The 19,487-nt window shown below is 47.0% G+C and overlaps 1 protein-coding gene and 1 long non-coding RNA gene across 11 annotated transcripts in view; one reads left to right on the top strand and one right to left on the bottom strand.

Moving 5' to 3' along the window:
- The window catches only part of LOC119285247, a 10,691-nt gene extending 3,371 nt beyond the window's left edge, over nt 1–7,320 (bottom strand). For 5 of the 10 annotated variants that reach the window (XR_005139404.1, XR_005139406.1, XR_005139405.1 and 2 more), the window contains exons 1-7: nt 6,651–7,320; nt 6,259–6,575; nt 5,961–6,058; nt 5,111–5,246; nt 4,815–4,900; nt 4,452–4,540; nt 3,387–3,524 (exon numbers count right to left, since the gene is read on the bottom strand). This is a non-coding gene — a long non-coding RNA (uncharacterized LOC119285247). Of the gene's footprint in view, nt 1–3,014; nt 3,075–3,386; nt 3,525–4,451; nt 4,541–4,814; nt 4,901–5,110; nt 5,247–5,960; nt 6,059–6,258; nt 6,576–6,650 lie in introns of those variants that run through there. The other 5 variants (XR_005139413.1, XR_005139411.1, XR_005139412.1 and 2 more) reach the window with 5 other exon arrangements.
- A 6,351-nt stretch (nt 7,321–13,671) lies between these two features.
- Nucleotides 13,672–18,402, top strand: LOC119285246 (tropinone reductase homolog At5g06060-like). Its single transcript, XM_037564486.1, has 5 exons — nt 13,672–13,856; nt 13,953–14,160; nt 15,812–16,028; nt 16,133–16,239; nt 17,981–18,402. Exons 1-5 carry the CDS (start codon nt 13,753–13,755, stop codon nt 18,161–18,163), a joined length of 819 nt encoding a protein of 272 aa, XP_037420383.1. The 5' UTR covers nt 13,672–13,752; the 3' UTR covers nt 18,164–18,402.
- Nucleotides 18,403–19,487: the final 1,085 nt, after the last annotated feature.

Below are 19,487 nucleotides of genomic sequence, written 5' to 3'. Positions count from 1 at the left end.
CGCCCCTCGCCGACCTCGCCGCCGACGCGCCTCGCCGCCCCGACGCGTTCCGGCCGGCCTCCTCCTCGCTCCACCTCGACCCCGACGCTTGTCTTCCTCCGATCCGGCCGACTCGGACGTCAACTCCGGTGGAACGGTGACGAACCTCAAACCGCGTGTAAACCCGATCCAGATCTGAGATTCGGTTGACTTTCCGTCCCTAACCCTAATTCATTTGCTCCTGTTCATCATGTCGTAACTCCTCATCCGTAGCTCCGTTTTGGGCATATAGCATATCAAAATGTTCATCTCAGAAAGTACATCATTTCATCTCATTGCATCGTTTTCATTTGAGTTCATCTTGATGCCCGAAATTCTGTTAGAAGAGTGCTATTTGAGTTAATTGTCAGATCTGCTGCTCCATTTAGCTATTTATCATTTTTGCCATGATTATTGTGTGCATGATATGCTCTGGTGCTCTACATATGTTTTGTTAAGGATTTTGCCATCTTTCTAGAGGTGCAACCTATGTATTTTTGTGATGTGTGTGGTGACTAGCACAAGCTTGCAAAGTGAGGCATTTGTTAATGCTGATTTCAGGGACTTAGCATTTCCACTAAGTTCTTGGTCTGTTTATCTTATATGGCCATATGTTCATGTTGTTTCCTAATGATCCGTGCCTCTTTTGAGGATGACCAGTAAGGATGTTTTGTTAATCTTGTAGTGCTCTATCCATCCATGTCTTTGTTTGCAATTATGGAGCACCCTAGCTTGAGTCAATCGAGCTCTACTTTTGTCATTTCGTGAATCTGGGCAGATTGTCTACTTGTTAGCGATTTTACCGATGATGTTGTAGTTGATCCGTGCATGCTATGTTATTGTTCCTGCCATGTCTAGCTTGCATTTTATGTATTCTTGATGGGTGTATGCTTAGGCTGTCATGACTTGCTCTGTAGTGAATGCATCGAGCTCGTAAACATGCCTACTTGTTATCTGTTTCAGTATGCTCCAGTTTTCACTAAGTCTGTGATCTGATTATGTTTTTGCCATGTTCACATGCTTGCAATTGTATTTTCTGATCCCTTTTGTATCAAGGTCACTAAGAGACTTTTGTTAAGCTCTTTGAGTATCTCCATGCCATGCTTTACTTTGCCATGTTCAGGTCCTGCAGCATATAGTTTTCATGCTCCAAAGTGTGCTATCCGATCTGAAATTCCAGACAAGTGTTAATTTCACTAAGTCTGAGATCTGTTTGCCAAATACATTTTTGCCATGCTTGTTTGAACCTGTTAATGGATGAATTGGCCGTAGCTCAGTGCTAGACTTTTGTCTAGTATCTTGAATGGATTCCTGCCATGTATTTTGATGTCATGTTTGAGTGTTGTAGCATGTTCATCTTGTTGCATTTAGATGGCTACTTGTTATAAATCGCAGAACGTGGTCATATTTGAATTGCTTGCCATTTCCAAACCGTAACTCCGATTCCGGCGTTCTTTATATCGTTTTCAAGCGATTTCATCTCACTTTTCCAGTGGCACACTTGGTTTTCCAAGTTGAGGCCAGGTTCATGCATCCCTTATCAAATCTTGCATATGCATCCCGCATCGCATCTCGCATAGCATACCATCCTTGCATCATATTGTTTGAGCTTTGCACGTGGTTGATTGTGTTCCGTTTGCTTGTTTGTCTTGTTTGGGTAGAGCCGGAAGACGAATTCGCTAACGAGGAACCCGTTGAGTTTGCTCTAAAGGATCCAGTCAACTCTGACAACTTTGCAGGCAAGATGATCATACCCTCCAAATCACTACTATCTTTGTTTTGCTAGATGCTCGCTCTTTTGCTATGACATGCTACGATGCCTATCACTTGCTTTCAAGCCTCCCAAATTGCCATGTCAAACCTCTAACCCACTATGTCCTAGCAAACCGTTGATTGGCTATGTTACCGCTTTGTTCAGCCCCTCTTATAGCGTTGCTAGTTGCAGGTGAAGATTGAAGACCGTTCCTTGTTGGAACATTATTTACTTGTTGGGATATCACTATATTATCTTATTATCTTAATGCATCTATATACTTGGTAAAGGGTGGAAGGCTCGGCCTCTCGCCTAGTGTTTTGTTCCACTCTTGCCACCTTAGTTTCCGTCATATCGGTGTTATGTTTCCGGATTTTTGCGTTCCTTACGCGGTTGGGTTATAATGGGAACCCCTTGATAGTTCGCCTTGATTAAAGCTTTTCCAGCAATGCCCAACCTTGGTTTTACCTTTTGCCATCTAGCCTCTTTTTCCCTTGGGTTTCCGGAGCCCGAGGGTCATCTTATTTTAACCCCCCCCGGGCCAGTGCTCCTCTGAGTGTTGGTCCACCTGTCAGCTGCCGGTGGCCACCAGGGGCAACTCTGGGCTAGCCTACCCGTACCTAAGACAATCTGAATGTGCCCTGAGAAAAAGATATGTGCAGCTTCTATCGGGATTTGTCGGCACATTCGGGCGGTGTTGCTGGATTTGTTTTAACCTGTCGAAGTGTTTTGAAGTACCGAGGTACCGAGTCTGATCAGAACGTCTCGGAAGGAAGTCTATTTCTTCGTTGACCGTGAGAGCTTGTCATGGGCTAAGTTGGGACACCCCTACAGGGATTTGAACTTTCGAAAGTCGTGCCCGCGGTTATGGGCAGATGGAAATTTGTTAATGTCCAATTGTAGACAACTTGAACCTTAACTTAATTAAAATAAATCAATCGTGTGAGTTACCGTGACGGCCTCTTCTCGACGAAATCCGGAAAGTGGACACGGTGTTGAAGTAATGCTTGCCGCAGGATGCTCTCTACTTACTCGTTCGCGCTTTGCCTCCTCTTCTCGCTCTCTTTTGCGAGCAGGATAGCCACCATATATGCTAGTCGCTTGCTGCAGCTCCACATATTTACCTTGCCTTACCTATTAAGCTTAAATAGTCTTGATCGCGAGGGTGCGAGATTGCTGAGTCCCTGTGGCTCACAGATTACTTCCAAACCAGATGCAGGGCCTGATGATTCCGCTCCAGGTGACGCGCTTGAGCTCAAGTGGGAGTTCGACGAGGACTCTCAACGATACTACGTGTCTTTCCCTGATGATGAGTAGTGGTGCCCAGTTAGGGATGATCGGAACCGTGTCGCATGTTGGGTTATCTTTTATTTTGGCGCCGTAGTCGGGCCATGAGTGTTTGAATGTTATAATGCTATTTATGTACTTTGTGTGACGTGACGAGTGTAAACCAACTATGTATCTCCCCTTTATTATTTATATTACATGGGATGTTGTGATGATTGCCTAACTTGCGACATTGCTTTCAATGCGGTTATGTCTCTAAGTCGTGCCTCGACACGTGGGAGCTATAGCCGCATCGAGGACGTTACAGAGAGAGAAGGGGAAATCTTACCGACCAAAGGTGCCACAGGAGTGAGTTGAGGAGACACTCAGAAGCGGCGCCGCTAGCCGACAACACCTCAAAGGCTGAAGCCAACCAACTGGACTCCCGATGCCCAGCCGCCAAAACTTGGTCCTTTTGTCCGGGACACTGTACAATAGAAACACATAAACTTGATCACACAGAGCTCAGAGCAAGTTTCTTCGAACATTCGAAGGTTCCACAGGCAAGGACATGCACGTGCATTTTACCTCCTTTACAATTTGAACATATAAAGAAGAGAAATAATGAAAATCCGTAGGAAACGACAACAAAATTAAACGCTAAAAGTAAAAGGTGGAAACTAAAGAGTGGATCAGCTCACCGGCGGGTCCTAGACACTACGACACATGTTTCCATACTAATGAACAAAGACTTCCTAGTATACATTAGGGGTTTGCATATTTTACAATCTACTCGCATTGCAAATACAGTAGCTAGTAGCTACTATACTTAAACTAAAAAATAAACCTATAGTTGTCTACTCTCTGATTTTAGAGTAGCATGTTCAATTCATGCAAGGGAAACAAACATCAGCTTGGAACTATCAGGAACTATGGCTCAAGTGTACTTTAAAACTGGAAGCATGGTTTAATTCATGCAAGCCAAACAAAACATCCGCAACCCTTAGCTGAAGCAACCTTGGCTGGCTACCTGTTCCAAGGATTCGGTGACCGTAGTAGTCAAATTGTGAAGAAACGATGTGTTATATAAACCAGTGTTGTTTCATTGGTCGGCTCTATGGAAATCTCAAAACATATCTGCAGAATCAAATAAACTAATATCCCCGCGCAATAATAGAAAAGCATATGTTCTATCAGCAGAGATACAAAACAGACACAAATTATCATTCATAACAGAATGGGTTGCTACGAAAAATACAGCCTATTCATTATCCACATGTTCACTATTTGCACCAGGTTAAAATTCCAATTGCACTCCTCTGTAATATTGATTCCCCACCGGGGCAGTATCTATACTTCCAATGGTTAGTATAGTAGCCAACAAAATTAGAAATGCAATGAGAAGAATCAAAACCTCTTCCATCTTTCCGTACTTTGAATCTCCATGGCACCATGTCTTCTATGCTTCCTGCTGCCTCTTCCAAAAGAAGTTCAACCAATTATCTACAGAAAGCAGCAATAATTTTTTCAAACCATCTAACTGTGAAGCTTGGTAGGTATTTCAAATGCAGCTAGCTAATTTGAGTATGATGACAACCCTTGTACCTACACTGGATTGATTAAAAAAAGGAGCTATGAAGATAGATCTACAGCAAACAGCAATGGTACACAGATATTCTGACTGGTGTATTTATCTTTTGATTTGGTATTAAAAAGTTGAAGGCCCGCAACCAGCAACCAAAAGGATAATTCAGAATTGGAAGTCCGAAATTTATACCTGACTTTTACAAAGCCTTTCATCAACTCCGCCTCATCCTGGCATATCTCTTCATTAAATCTCTTAATCTCATTCATGTTGTTTTCCTGCATTAGATAAGCTTATTTCAGAGAAGCCCCAAACAATCCATGCGAAACAAATTGAGAACTTGAAATCAGCCTCATGAAAAATTATAGGTGCTCATTCTGTTTATTGAACAATTTATGTGAACCATTCTAATGTTTTTTGTGTATAAGGAGTCCTGAATTTATGCGAATGGAAGTAAACATCAAAGCGATTAAACGCGGTTTGTGTACCTCGTCGAGCAATATGTTGGATGTCTTGAATCCATGTAGACAACTGGCTTCTCAGCTTCGTGCAGGAAGGCAAGCCCCCTTGCAGCACTGAGTGCGATCTTCATTCTGGTGGACCATGGAAGTGACAGCATCACCCCTGCATTAGTAAATCACAAGTACTTGAACAAATCTAGATAATGTGGTGTGTGAACCGTGTGATACCATGTGAATAAAATGGATTTTTCAACCGTGCGAGCAGTAAGAGACAACACCAGGGAAGAGTGAAATATATAAAATGGAAACTACACATCAAGTACATGTCATCCTATAGGACCCACGGAAGGCTCATGAGCTGCAGATCAAAGTACAGAAAGCAACCTGACATCTAAATAAATTCCCAAAAAATAAACCCTTACGTCTAATACACCTGAACGGACAGACATGGTAAAAGGACAAAGAGCGAGTCAACTGCCGAAGCATAATAATAATTACTTTAAAAAACAAATAGAAGTTTATACATATTGGATTGAGATTGCTTAGGAAATACTGTACACAGGGCTCAACAAACACGGAAAGGTTTTTGCGTTGTCTAATTAAAGATCCATTCAAATTTATCTTTTAGAGCGAGCTTGCAAGATAGTAACGCTTGCATCTTTCCATGTCCATGTTCCAAGCAAAGTTGGCAAACAGATGGCGTTTATTTTCAGATAAAGATCAACTATAAGTGCTAAGGACAACCATATGCATTCCTTTAGTAGTTGTAAACAAAGGTTAAATGCCAATACCTACAGGAACTTATGCCAGGGATCAAAAATCTAAGTTCTGGCGCAGCCCATAGGGCTTGGAGGGCTGTAAAAGTTTTCAACTATACCTGCTATGATGGCGATATTTTAAGCCTCACACAGTCATCATTCTGTTTAAACGGGTGCCCTGGTTCTTATCAGGGGCAGGTCCTAGCGCTGTAATCACCTACGGCGAGAGCATAATAGCAGGAACATAAGATTAGAAATTCAGGTGATATAGTAAGAATGCTATTACAACGACTATCAAACCTAACGACCACAAAAAGAGACATCCCCTCAAAACAAGCTTATGTTGGACTGAGATGTCACAAATAAACTTCCAGCAAGAGGATAACATGATATCTGAGTGACTTAGGATGAGATCACCTTGGAAATGACCTTGCCTTGAAGAGAGGTGTGTCAACGGCCAAGCATATGAAACATCTCTAAATTCAATCTTGGTTTCCCCACAATTTTGAGAGGACCAACGAAATTCTGGCAAAGCATTGGCGCATTTTTTGTTTTGCTTATTTATGCACCATCTCTGTGTATAAAAATCCCAGGCTCCGACTGTATTCATCTCTTCATTAAATCTCTTAAGCTCATTCATGTTGTTTTCCTGCATTAGAGACGCTTATTTCAGAGAAGCCCCAAACAATCCATGCCTTCTACCTCAATCATCACATCAATTCTCTTTCTCTGGGCTGAGAGGAGAAAACCATCAAACATGTGACAATAAAAATGGATTCGCCATGAAAGAGTAAGGAGAGACTTGGCACCTCTGGTTCATTGCAGCTCAAGATGAGGCAATGACGCGTTGGGGAGGGAGATGGAACTGTTGCTGCTCAGCACCCTTGCCAGCAGAAGGGGGAGACGAGGGAGCGGAGACAGGTGAGGACCCTGCTGCCGTGACATCACCTCTTCTTGTGCATGGTTGCGGCCAAGTGGACGACGAACGGCGGAGCAGCGGCGCGAGCGCTCCTCATATCGATGGCAGCCAACTGGATCTCGGCCGCCATGGCTGGATCTTGTCGTCCCGAGTGGCACGGCTGGGTAGAAGAGGTGAAGGGGGCGTGGTTGTAGCCCCACCTCATCTGGTGCGACGGCGACCCGCACTCATGCGGTGTTGGGGAGGAGGAGAAGATGATGTGGCGGCGGCGACTCAGTCCCAGTACCCGACCACCGCGAGCGCCAGCGCCGGCGCCGTCATCTCCGCAGGCTTGGAAGGGAAGGGGGCGGTGGCGGCTGCGGAGAAACGACGCAAGCGGCGGCCTACACACTCCTCCCGGCGATGGCGAGGGGAGAGCAGCGGTGGTGGCAAGCTCGGCGAAGGGCGAGACCTCGTCGTCGGCTGCGGGGATTGGAGGAGAGGGGGCGCGATGGGGAGTGGAGGAGAGGGGCGCGACGGGGAGTGGTGGCTAGGGTTTCACCCAATCGGCAATCGGGGAAGTGAGGACCCGGAAGGAGAGGAAGCATCCACCCACCCATCGACACGCACAAACCCACAATGTGAAACACCCAAAATACCCTCGGTGGGGCGCTGGAATTACGGGCGGTGGCAGCAGATATTTATCGCGAGACGGTAACTATTCATTGCTACAGGCGCGCGGCTCGATCCGACGGCCAGAATCCATCACCGCATGGATCCAACGGACAGAAACGCATCAACCAAACGCATCGAACGGCCAGAATCAACTGAACTCTCAGGAGGCGCGGCAAGCACTGGATCCCTTATTTCTCGATACCTAACGGCAAGTGGTTAAGGCAGTGGCGGATGTAACATGAAAATGAAGAATAGTAATTGAAAGAGTGACGGAAAATGAGACATATGATTTAGATCCACGATTAAAAGAAAATTTGACCACAGTTTAAGAAAGAAAAAAGTATGACATGGTGTGTCAAAAGTGCCCGCAAAAAAATTTGTTGTGTCAAAAGGATCCTTATCTTTTTAAAGGAGGCAACAATTTTGCCTCATCTTAGTAATTAAGAATCGATATTCACCATGTGTATGGCATATTAGACATCTGATCACAGACCGTGTGTGACTTAAGCAGGAGGCAGCCCACACGGGTCATGTGTGGGTGAAATTAGAACTGCTCATACATGTGAGCACAGTTACTTCGTGCCGCACGTCCAACAAGTACTACTCATCCCCATCTCGTGCATGTGGCATGAAGCAAATATGCCCACACGTTATGGCGCAACTACGTTAGTTACCCGCGGGATGACACTTTAGTTATCCCGGAGATGGCAACTTTAGTTATCCGGGATGACAAATGTAATTGTAAAAGTATGGCAGTTCTCTCTGTTTTGGTTAACTATAGTTGTCATGTCTAATTTATGGTAGTTACCACGTATAATCAAACCATTGTTGCCGTATGTGATTAACTACTTGCCACATGTGATCAAACAATAGTTGACATGTGTGTTTATCTAGTTGCCACGTGTGGTCCAACCATAGTTGTCATATATGGTTAATCATACTTGTCATGTGTGTTTACCTGGTTGCCACATACGCGCAACTGCAGTTGCCATATATGGTCCAACCATAGTTGTCATGTGTGGTTAATCATACTTGTCATGTGTGTTTATCTGGTTGCCACGTACGGACAACTATATTTGCATCTAGCAATGTACGAGTGTCGTGTGGGCGAAAAGCAGTTCACCCACACGCGGGCGGACTAGGTGGTGACTGTGTGGACGGGAACTTGTTCGTCCACACGACGCAGCCGACAACCGCGTGTTGCGGGTTGTATGGGCGAGCGCTCTAACGCCCACACAACATGCTATGCCTACGTGGCACTGAAATTCCAACATATTTCTTTAAGATTCGTGCAAACAGAATCAACGAGGATCAACGTGTGTGGACAAAATGCAAACATGTCACACGTGTGGGCATTATCATTTGTGTAAAGAAAAATAAGATCAATCCAAGAGTTAACCCTTGTTGGCATTTTTTTTATATAAGAAACTTTATACGCATCGTGTGTCTGAGCCAGGGCTCAAACTCGGATGGGCTGCTCAGCCAATGCGGATTGACGCCCCGTCCTCGAACAGGGATTAATAAATTTTTAAGAGATGACAAACAAAGGCAATACAACGAGACTAAGAGCGAAGCCAGACTAGCACTGGCCCGGGGCCATCTTCCACGCTATAGTGATCTACGATGACTAACGGTAAAGAAAACTGCTATGGTCAACGAATACTTTCGGCGCTGCGACCCAGGCCCCAAACCTGGTGTGTAGCTCCGCCGCTGAGGATCTTTGGAGAAGCTTCTGGCCTCAAAGTCAACTTTGCCAAGTCATCTGCAATACTCATCAGGAGCAGCGAGGAAGATGAGGCCTTGGTTCGGAGCATGGTGCCTTGGCAAATCGCCAAGTTTCCATGCAAATACTTGGGTCCACAGCTCAGTATCAAGCAACTGACTAGATCCGACTGGCAGCCTATTATTGATGCAGCATTGAAGATTCTTCCGGGATGGCAGAGAGGTCTGGTGACTCGGCCTGGCAGGTTGATCCTTGTGAACCAGGTAATGCGGGCGAGACCGATCCACCATATGCTCGTGGCTGAAGCACCAAAGTGGGCGCTAGAAAAGGTGGACAATGGATGCCGAGCCTTCTTCTGGGCTGGCTCTGAACAAATTCGTGGAGGAAAGTGCGCGGTGGCCTGGCAGAGGGTTTGCAGGCCGAAGCAGGTGGGAGGACTGGGAGTAATTGACCTCCACCGTCACGGTATCACGCTTAGGATGAGGTGGGAGTGGCTCAGGAGACATGATGACACTCGACCATGGCAAGGACTCATGACGCTCATGGACAAGGATGTAAGCTCGGCCTTTTCTAGCATGGTTCACTGGCAGGTAGGGGACGGCACTAAGGCACTCTTTTGGAAGGACAGATGGATTAGCGGATCGAAGGTGAATGAGCTGGCACCGTTATCGGTTGCCAAGGTCAAAACACAGGTGATCAACAAGCGACTGGTAAAGAACGGCCTGTACCTTCATAACTGGATGAACGACGTGAGCGGGGAGCTGGACACGGAAGGACTTGCTCAACTTATCAGGCTCTGCGAGGCCACCATGAACTTTGAGCTGCACGTAGGAGAGGAGGACAAAATGATCTAGAGATGGAACCCTGCAGGCACCTACTTTGCGGCTTCTGCATATGCGATGATGTGTGAAGGGGGAATCAGATTCCAGCTTGCGGACGCAATTTGGAAGAGTGGGGCTCCTCTCTCCTGCAAGCTTTTTATGTGGCTGGCTGTCCAATACAGGGTCTGTACGTCGGACAGGCGAGTGCGCCATGGCCTTCAAGACACAATCTCTCCATGCTTTCTATGTGATCAGGAGCAAGACACGGTGGACCACATACTCACACAATGTGTCTATACCAGACAGGTCTGGTTCCAGTGCTTCACCAAGGTAGACATACTGTTGGAGCTGCTGCCAAATGACCAGGACAGGGTGGAAGATTGGTGGGGAGCTTCGAGGAAGAGGATACCCAAGACTCAATGGAAGGATTTTGACTCTTTTGTTATGTTGATTTGTTGGAGTGTATGGAAGCAGAGGAATGGTAGGGTTTTCGGTAGGAACGACGCGTGTAATGAACTACAACTGGTCGAGAACATTCTCAGGGAGCGTCAGCTTTGGGCGCTAGCTAGAGGGAGTGGAGTTTTTCACTTTTGTGAGTAGTCGCCTAGGTGGTGTCTGTGGAGCTGGTAGGCACGCTTCGGTGATGCCTGCGGGCTTGTAATATCTTGTAAATTTTTTCTCCCCTTCTATAAAGCTAAGGCACGCCTTTCGCGTGCCCTCGAAAAAAGCTCCGCCGCTGAACGAGACTACTCTTCCGGAATTACGTACCCAAATCTTTAGCCCTGGTAATGATCTAGTTTCAGACTTCTCTTTTAATCCTGGCCATCACGATTGACGGCATAGTCATCTCATTACATAAAACACATTAGAGCAATTTCAATGGAGCGACCCAAACAGACGGTGCATTTGTCCGCTTTTTGGCCGTTTGGGTCGGCCGCCCACCCGATGTCCGCCCAGTTTTGCATTTGGGTCAGCAATGCGTCCAACGCGCCGACCCATTTCATGTCCGCATTCAACTTTTGAATTAAAAAAGGCCCGCAGCCGATCATGCCAGCACCATGCCAGCACCGACATACAATGCCGGCTTCAAAAAATACCACAGTTCCTACTGGCGCACTTGCTCGCCAGCCGGCCGGCACATATGCCAGCACACAAAAAATTGTGGGGCTTGGAGTTTGACCACGCCACCGCGGCTCCCGTGGTCATGCCGGCACACCTGCCGACATACAAAAAGATGGCCCTCGACGCCATAGATCAGTCGCCCTGGAACTTGAGCATGTCGGCCTGCATCTTCTCGAACCACGGCCTTTTCCTTGGCGACAAGGCGTTGAGATCCACCTTCATGATCTCCACCCCGGTCATCATGCTTTCAAGAGCCACTTCTTTCGCCTTTGTCTTGGCGTTGGCGGCCTCGATCTCTAGCATATTCGCTTGCTTCTCGGCCTCGAGCTCGAACATCTTGGCTTGCTTCTCGGCGTCAATTTTAAGCCTCCTCCTTTGGATCTCCATGAAAGCGCTCATTTGCTCTTCTTTGAAACGTCGGTGCTCCTCCTCCCTTGAGTCCTTCTTATTCATCATGCCGTCCACGCTTGCGATCAAGGTGTTGGTGGCCGCATCTCGCTTGTCCTCCTTCTTGAAGTTGGTCTTCCCCCGCGGTCGTGCTGGCTCGCCCTCCCCAACATCCTCCACGGCGCCCTTCCCCCCACATGCCTTGAGCGCGGCATATTATGCCTTGAACTTCTCTTCGTCCTTGATGACACGATAGCAAATGGGAGAGGTTGAAGCACTTGCCATTGTGTTGAACCTTGAATGCCTCCAAAGCTTGAAATGCCTACAAAATATTTCCATGCAAGCATATGGGCAAGTGATAGCAAATGAAGACGCAAAAAATGATTTTGATGGCACAAAAGAGGCCGACTTGCTTGCTATCATACCATGTCTTGCACGCCGATGCCGCTCACGGGGCGGGCCTTGACGCTCTCAAGGGTGGCACAAAACTTGTTGCACTCTTGTTGGGTTACCCTCCACCGCTTGGAAATGGAGACCCACCCGCGCGTGCTCACAAATTGGTAGGGTGGAAACTTCTTGTACTCATGAAACTCGCGGTGCACACGAGTCCAAAAGGTTGAATGCTTTTGCTCGGCGCCCGTCTTTGGGTCTTGTCCAATGTCTCGCCAACACTCGCATAGAAGCTTGTCCTCGGCAGCTGTGTATGCCTTCGTGCGTTTGCTCTTGCGCTTCGGCTTCGGCCCGGCGGCTTGGTTGGCGAGCTCGTCCTCGAACAAAGGCTCCACTTCGATGCCGCACTCGTACTCTTCCTTTAGCTCATATTCGTCCGGGAACTCGTGGTCGAGGGGGAAGCCGTCCAGGTCGACGCCGACCTGATCACGCATGAAGGCCGCCTGATAGGGATCATAGCCAGCGGCCGGCGTGAACGCCCCACGGTCGTCCTGGCTTTGCGTCTCGTCAGGATCGTAGCCAGCGCCCAGCGCACCACCCTCGAAGATGAGGTGTTGCATGTAGTCCTCGTCGACGGCGGACGGCATTTCGTCGAACAGGTTGCGGGCGTCCCGGAGACCGCCGGCTGGCGTCTGTCGCGCGCGTTTCCTCGCGCCGCCGGACGACGAGCCACCGACCACCGGGGTGGCGTTGAGGTTGATGGGCGCGGGCGCGGGTGTGGAAGGCGCGACCACGCTCACGTCGGGTGAGCACTCCCCGGAGAGGCGGGAGGCCTGCGGGTAGACGTGGAAGCCGGGGACCGGGTTGCAAGCCGATGCGCGGGGTGAGTCGGGCACCATCCGAGGAAATATCGACGAGCCGGGGCTGGCCGCGGTGACGACGACTTGGACGAGGTGGTGCTGGCTAGGGTTTACCCCAAGCATGTAAAGCGCCTCCCTCGTTACAGCGGCAACGCGGGCGTTGGTGAACTCCTGCTGCGCGGCGGCGGCGGTGGCGGCCTGTGCAGCGGCGTCATCCCTCGCGTCCGCGGCATGCCTCCGACCCTTCCTCTTGGCCGACTCCCTTACCCGCTGTTCGGGCGTCAGCGCCTTCTTCGGCTTGGTCACCGCGGCGGTCTTGCGCGGGGCACGAGGCTTGCCTTTCCCGGAGGGGGCGACGACGCCGGACGAGGCGAGGGAGGCGAGGCTGGCGGCGGCGTCGAGGTCGAGGTCGATGGCGTCCTCCATCGCTGGTTGGGGGCGGGGGGCGCGCGCTGGCGGAGTGTTTTTGGAAAAATGGGGGGAAATGGTTGTGGCTGGCACCGACAGGCGGGCCCGGGGAGAGGAGTAGGCGCGCGCGCGTCCGTCTCGTGTCCACGCCGACGCAAATCCGCCTAAAAAATGGGCCCGGAATAGGTCGCCTGCGCACGAAAAACGGACGCGCGTCCGTTTGGGTCGACGCGTTGGGCCGCCATTTTTGTCCGCGCCGACCCAAATGAACGCGGACGGACGAAATGGGTCGCCCCATTGGAGTTGCTCTTAAATTCCTTCTTTTCATGCCAAAAAGGTAAGAAATGATGAAAACGCAGCTGCTACATCATATACAATTATTATTATTTTATTTTCCGATTACAGGTTTCTTTAAATTTCTTTCAAATTCTTTAATTGTATGCGAGAGGGTGCATGTATCAGCAATTATGGTATTTCCCTAAAAAAAGAAAAACTTAAATACTACAAGTACTCCAGGAGAAACGACCGCACACTACCTCACTGTTAGTGTCTACCAGTGCATCTCCGGTCGTCTGTTCGTGGAACCGATAAGCACAGAATCCGAAGAGAGCGGCGGGTGGTTGGCAGATGGCTGCGGCGGAGCCGTCGGGATCGAGCCAGCCGGGTGCTCCAGGAAGGTGGTCTCTTCACGGCAAGACGGCTCTCGTCACCGGCGGCACCCGCGGGATCGGGTACCCCCTCGGACACCTCTTTCTCTTCCCCAGCAGCGCCCCAAACCCCGAGAGATCCCCTCGATGGCCGGCCTGAGGAGCCCGTGTGATGCGCAGGCGTGCGGTGGTGGAGGAACTTGCGGCGCTGGGGGCGGCCGTGCACACCTGCTCCCGGAAGGAGGCGGAGCTGGGCGAGCGCCTCAAGGAGTGGGAGGCCAGGGGCTTCCGCGTCACAACCTCCGTCTGCGACCTCTCCGTCCGGGAGCAGCGGGAGCGCCTGATTGGCGACGTCGCCGAACGCTTCGGCGGCAAGCTCAACATCCTCGTGAGTTGGAACCAAATCGCATCTTCATTTCTCTTCTTTCTCGTTCCTAGTATATATCATATCCATCCGTCAGAAATGCAGTATTGTATTATCGGTTTTTTCTCTGGGAATACCAGCCTGCTGTGAGTTGCAGTTAAGCACACACACGTAGTTGAAATTCACCCCCTAATTGCCCATGTACTATTCTCCAACCTAGTACAAATGAAACAGTAATGAAGCACGGAACATGGCAAACCAAACACGGAGCCCTTCGGAAAGTCAAGTACTAAACCCACTGGTCCGTGCAATTGCCCGATGTAGCTTGCGAACTACATTGACTCCCACCTGGCCACCTCTCACTATCAATCATGTCCGTGTGTTTATTTATGGACCTTTCTTCACTTTCAGCATCATGTGTATGTTGATTTCACAAAAACGCGCTGCGGACAGACATTCCCAATGAAATGATGTTTCTTATCTTAATAATTCTGCATAGAACAGGTGAATTCAAAATCTGAAAATTTGTAAACACAAGGTTGAATGAAATGTGTTGATGGCTGTACTGGCTGTACTAGTATTACCACAGGTGCGAAAGCTGATGTTTAACTTTTGGTGCGTTGGTGAAGTTTGCTAAATCTCATAGGTCAATATTTTCCTTTGATGGTCTGAATAGACAGATCTTGATAAACCTTGGGCGGGCAACACGGTGCCGTTCGATCGGGCCCTCTTCAGTGCCACGACTTTGGTAACCCTGGGAGACGACCAGACAGCCAAGTTCTTGGAATCTGGATGGCTTCCTGGGAAGGTGGCGGCGTAGATTGTACCATTGCTAGTAGTAGCGTGAGATTCAAGAATAGTAAGGTTCACTGTGCTCTTGACAAAAACAAGTGGATTGAACCAATGCAGGGTGGAAAATAAATCAGCTGAGTATGTCGTGATGGATTGTAGCTTTTCCAAGCAGGTGTGGAAGAAGGTGGCGGCCTGGTCCAATCTTGAGCAGCTGACTCAGACAGCTACCATCCAGGGCAGGTTAGCTGACTGGTGGAGCAGCGGCCCAAAGTTTATCCGGATAGACATCATTTCTTAGATGGAGTGGTCTCATATTCGGTGTTGAGCAGTGAATGCGTGAGCACTTACCTTCCAGCGTGTTGTTTCCGACGATAATGGCTAGCGTTTAGGTTCTTTGCTTCTCTAGTCGACCAAAATGGTTTCGTCGCTTGTTACATATGTGCGTTGTGAAATTGAACTGTTTTTTAATTGAGTGGGCAGTACTCCTGTTGTCCTTTACGGGGAAATAACATTTTCCTTGAAGATCTGCATTTTATTCAAATATAGCGCATTCCACCAAAATCCGGGTTTTGTCAGAGTACAGGACTGCAGGGTGCCCTGCAAGATAAACTGTTTGTTGGATCTCCGTTTTAATTTCCCATGTGTTTTGTAGTGTTGATTCCATAACCTGAGTGCTTGTGTAGATTTGTGCCGTCTTCTTTCACTTGGTCTTTAAGGTAAACATTGGAGCAACAAACATAAGGAAACCAACTACTGAATGTCCTGTAGAAGTTTAGTCACTCTTTTTCTGCGAGAAATGTTTACTCTCTTTGAGGGCCACTTACCTTGGGTCTGCATATTGTTTGTGCCGATTCGCTCTGACTTTCTTCATTTCCTCTTTAAGGTAAACAATGTGGGGACAAACATAAGGAAGCCAACTACTGAATTTTCCGCTGAAGATTACTCTTTTTTGATGGCCACTAATCTTGAATCTGCATATCATCTTTGCCAACTTGCACATCCTCTTCTAAAAGCATCTGGTTTGGGAAGCATTGTTTTCATATCATCTGTCTGTGGATTAGTAGCCGTATTTAGCGGTACTCTATATGCCATGACTAAAGGTAACTACTGGAGCTCACTACCCGCCCGTGACTTTGACTTCCTGAGCATCTACTATGATTTTTCAGACATCTACTATGCGTAACTAGCTACTGGTTTTGTTCAGGTGCCATCAACCAGTTAACCAAGAACCTAGCATGTGAATGGGCAAAAGATGGCATAAGAACAAACTCTGTTGCTCCATGGTACATAACGACTTCGCTTACAGAAGGAGTAAGGGTCTCAATTTGATTATTCCTCTCAAGTCTATACAGTAATTTGGAACATATTATGAATCATGATTGTGACGTAGTATGCAGACTATAGCAACTCTAACTGCGTCGTGGTTATCCTTCTTACCTGTTTGACTTGAGGACTAATTATGCATTATTCTATTGCTTTCTTCCATATATGTGTTTAACTGCATTATTTTTCTTGAGAGTATTGCTGCGCAACCTGTGCTTAGTTATAGTGATATGATTATGTCGTTGAGTATCTGAACAGAGCAAGCTGACTCATTTATGATACTAAACATGTTTTAGTATCAGTTCTTGATGAAATTAGCACAAAAAGTATGCTTCTACTTATATTCAAATTACATGTAGAGTAGCAAAATCATGTTGATATGAGCCTATACATTCCATCTACTATCAGAGAATGAACAAAGTGCATGTTTTAGGACCAGTCGATAGAAATTATCGCAAAAAGTATGCTTATACTTATATTCAAATTACATTTAGGGTAGTAAAAGTCATGTTGGTTTCAGCCTGTACCGTCATTACTATCAGAGAACGAACAGAGTGCAGCTGTTTGGTTATCAGTATTATCTTATTTCACAATGGTTATAATTAGTATACCTTAGCTCTTGACGTATTAGGTTCCCACGTTACAAGATGGTAGCAGGGAGCAGGTGTATCATGTATCTACTTCCGCTAATCCACAATAAGTGTACCCTGGAAGGATTGCTGAAAGGGAGGGTCAATCATGCATGGTTAGGATTAAAACTGTTAAGTAGGGTAAAATAACCCAAATGATAAGTGCCACACGTCAGGTGCGTGGCACTCCGGTCCTGACGTTTTTCAATGGCAATTCCAGTCACGCAAGGATGGCGATTTCCAGTGACACACGGCAAGTTTCTTGCCATGTTTGGCAACTAAAGTTGCCATTCTCGCGTTACTAAACCTGCCGTCGGAAACGTTCGGAGTTGCCATGCGCTCGTACCTGACATTCGGTACTTATCAGGGTCCTAAAATAATGATACCGACCAATATACAGTCATGCCTGCAGCAATTCAGAAAATGAGAGTTTAATGTTAGGATCCTAAATTCCTTCTCTTGATTTGGGCATGCTGTCCTTGTGCGGTGGCCATGCTAAAGTTGGGATCCTGAATTCCTGCTGAAGATTGCCTGGTACCCTGAATATATAAGCCACCTAACTGTGTGTCGATAATTGCTATAGCTAACCGTGGTACACATAACATAAATGTCCACAAATTTGAGAGCTAGCAGTAGTGTCCAACTGAAACTAGCTAAGCCACGCTCTGTTTTTTCTCCTTCCCTTTTTTTTCTGTGGGCAGCTCCAGTTTCTCATTCCTTGAATATGCTCTTAATTTTATTACTCCCTCCGTCCCAATATTTCGACACTATGATAGCGTCAAAAAACATCTTACATTTTGGGACGGAGGGAGTAGAACTGATGCCATTCATGGTCATTTGTACATGTGTATAGAAGCACATCAAAACTACATTCTGTTATCTCAAATTTTCTTCTTAGTCCTATAGTAGTAAACATAGAAAGAATATATTATATTGCAGCCCCATGTTAAAGCTTCTTTTGTGCAAGAACAATTGCTTATGAACTCTTTGTAGTTAGCACATCTGCCTGTACTCGGTGCATGGGGCGGGGCCCTATCATGTAACCTCTTGGAAAATGGTAACTCTGATCCCTGAACCTCTGCTATTTGTTTTTGGTGCAGCTTTTGGCTAACAAGGAATTTGAGGCCTCCGTTGTGAGTCGAACTCCACTGGGGCGTGTCGGAGAACCAGGAGAGGTATCATCGCTGGTTGCTTTTCTTTGCATGCCTGGTTCCACTTACATAACAGGCCAGACGATCTCAGTGGATGGAGGTATGAGTGTCAATGGGTTCTATCCAGCTTGAAGACTACCAAGGAAGAGGCCATATTTCGCTTTGTTGCCCAGGAGTCCAGTCATATCTTGTGTTGTTGGCAACCAAAATAAATATTCCTGTAAAACTGAGGTCATCTTGAATCTAGACTCCATGAGTATTCGCCATTGTTCAGATCAGCCATGTGAAGAAAGTTGTGGTCAGAATTGTGTGATTATTTTGCAACTTGGTGAACTCTTTTCGGATTAAGAATTGCCTTGCTGTTGGATTGATTTTTCTGTAGTGGGGCATGTTCAAATTCATGCCCTGTTTCATCTAGTACAACCATCATCATGCTCAGAATGGTGGAAGGCAAAGCCAGATGAGAATCACATGCAACAGAAGTTGGGAAATGCTCCCACTCCGTGGGATCAAAAGCATCAAAACGTTATCATTTGCATGCGAAGTTGGTGTGACAACGAAGTTCAGATTGCTGCTATTGTTTGCACCCACCATTAGCACAGCCAAATATAGTGTTCTTCCATGTTCTATATCGCACTCCCTTTGGTCTTTTTTACTTCGCATATAAGATTTGCCTCAAGTCAAGCTTGGTAAAGTTTGATCAACTTTATATATAAAAAATACCAACATTCACAATACAAAATCAATATAATTAGATGTGTTATGAATTTAATTTTCATATTGTACTCCCTTCATTCCGCAATGTAGTGCGCCTGTGCTTCCCGAGATTCAAATTTGACCATAAATTTAGTCAACAAGACCGACTGTGGTGGGAACAAAAATTACATCACTAAATTCATATCAAAAATACGAATTCAGTGGTATAAGTTTTGCTTCCGCCACAGTTGTTCTCGTTGGTTAGATTTACGGTCAAACTTGAATTTCGGAAAGCGTGGACGTACTACATTGTGAAACGGAGGGAGCATAACTCTAGTGTTGTAAACATTGATATTTTTTCAATACGAATATGATCAAACTTTACCAAGATAAATCTTATATGTAGAGTAAAAAGGATCCGGGGTTTATTAAGCTGTGAGGTTTGTATTGTGGGCCAAGCGGTGCGATGATGTTGCTCCCTTGACTGGTGTTCTCGGAGGCTAGAAGAATAAAAATGTGATTGTTTGCCCACCGTATAATAAATCTTGCAGAACAACACGGAGAAGGGCGTGATCAGATCTGCACGACATTGTTCCATAGCTTTTTTTTTTCTTTCCGGATGCTCGTTTCGTTTGGACTCCTTGAACTTGGTACTGCTCCTGTTCACGTTGTTGAGCTGTCTCCAGCGGCCGATCATGTGAGCTGACGCAGAGGCGAACACTTGGCACCCGACGCTGCCGAGCACCGTCGGAACAACAGC

The sequence above is a fragment of the Triticum dicoccoides genome, chromosome 4A, assembly GCF_002162155.2.
Source record: "Triticum dicoccoides isolate Atlit2015 ecotype Zavitan chromosome 4A, WEW_v2.0, whole genome shotgun sequence".
Lineage (NCBI taxonomy): Eukaryota > Viridiplantae > Streptophyta > Magnoliopsida > Poales > Poaceae > Triticum > Triticum dicoccoides.
This window is presented reverse-complemented; position numbering and strand designations above follow the sequence as displayed.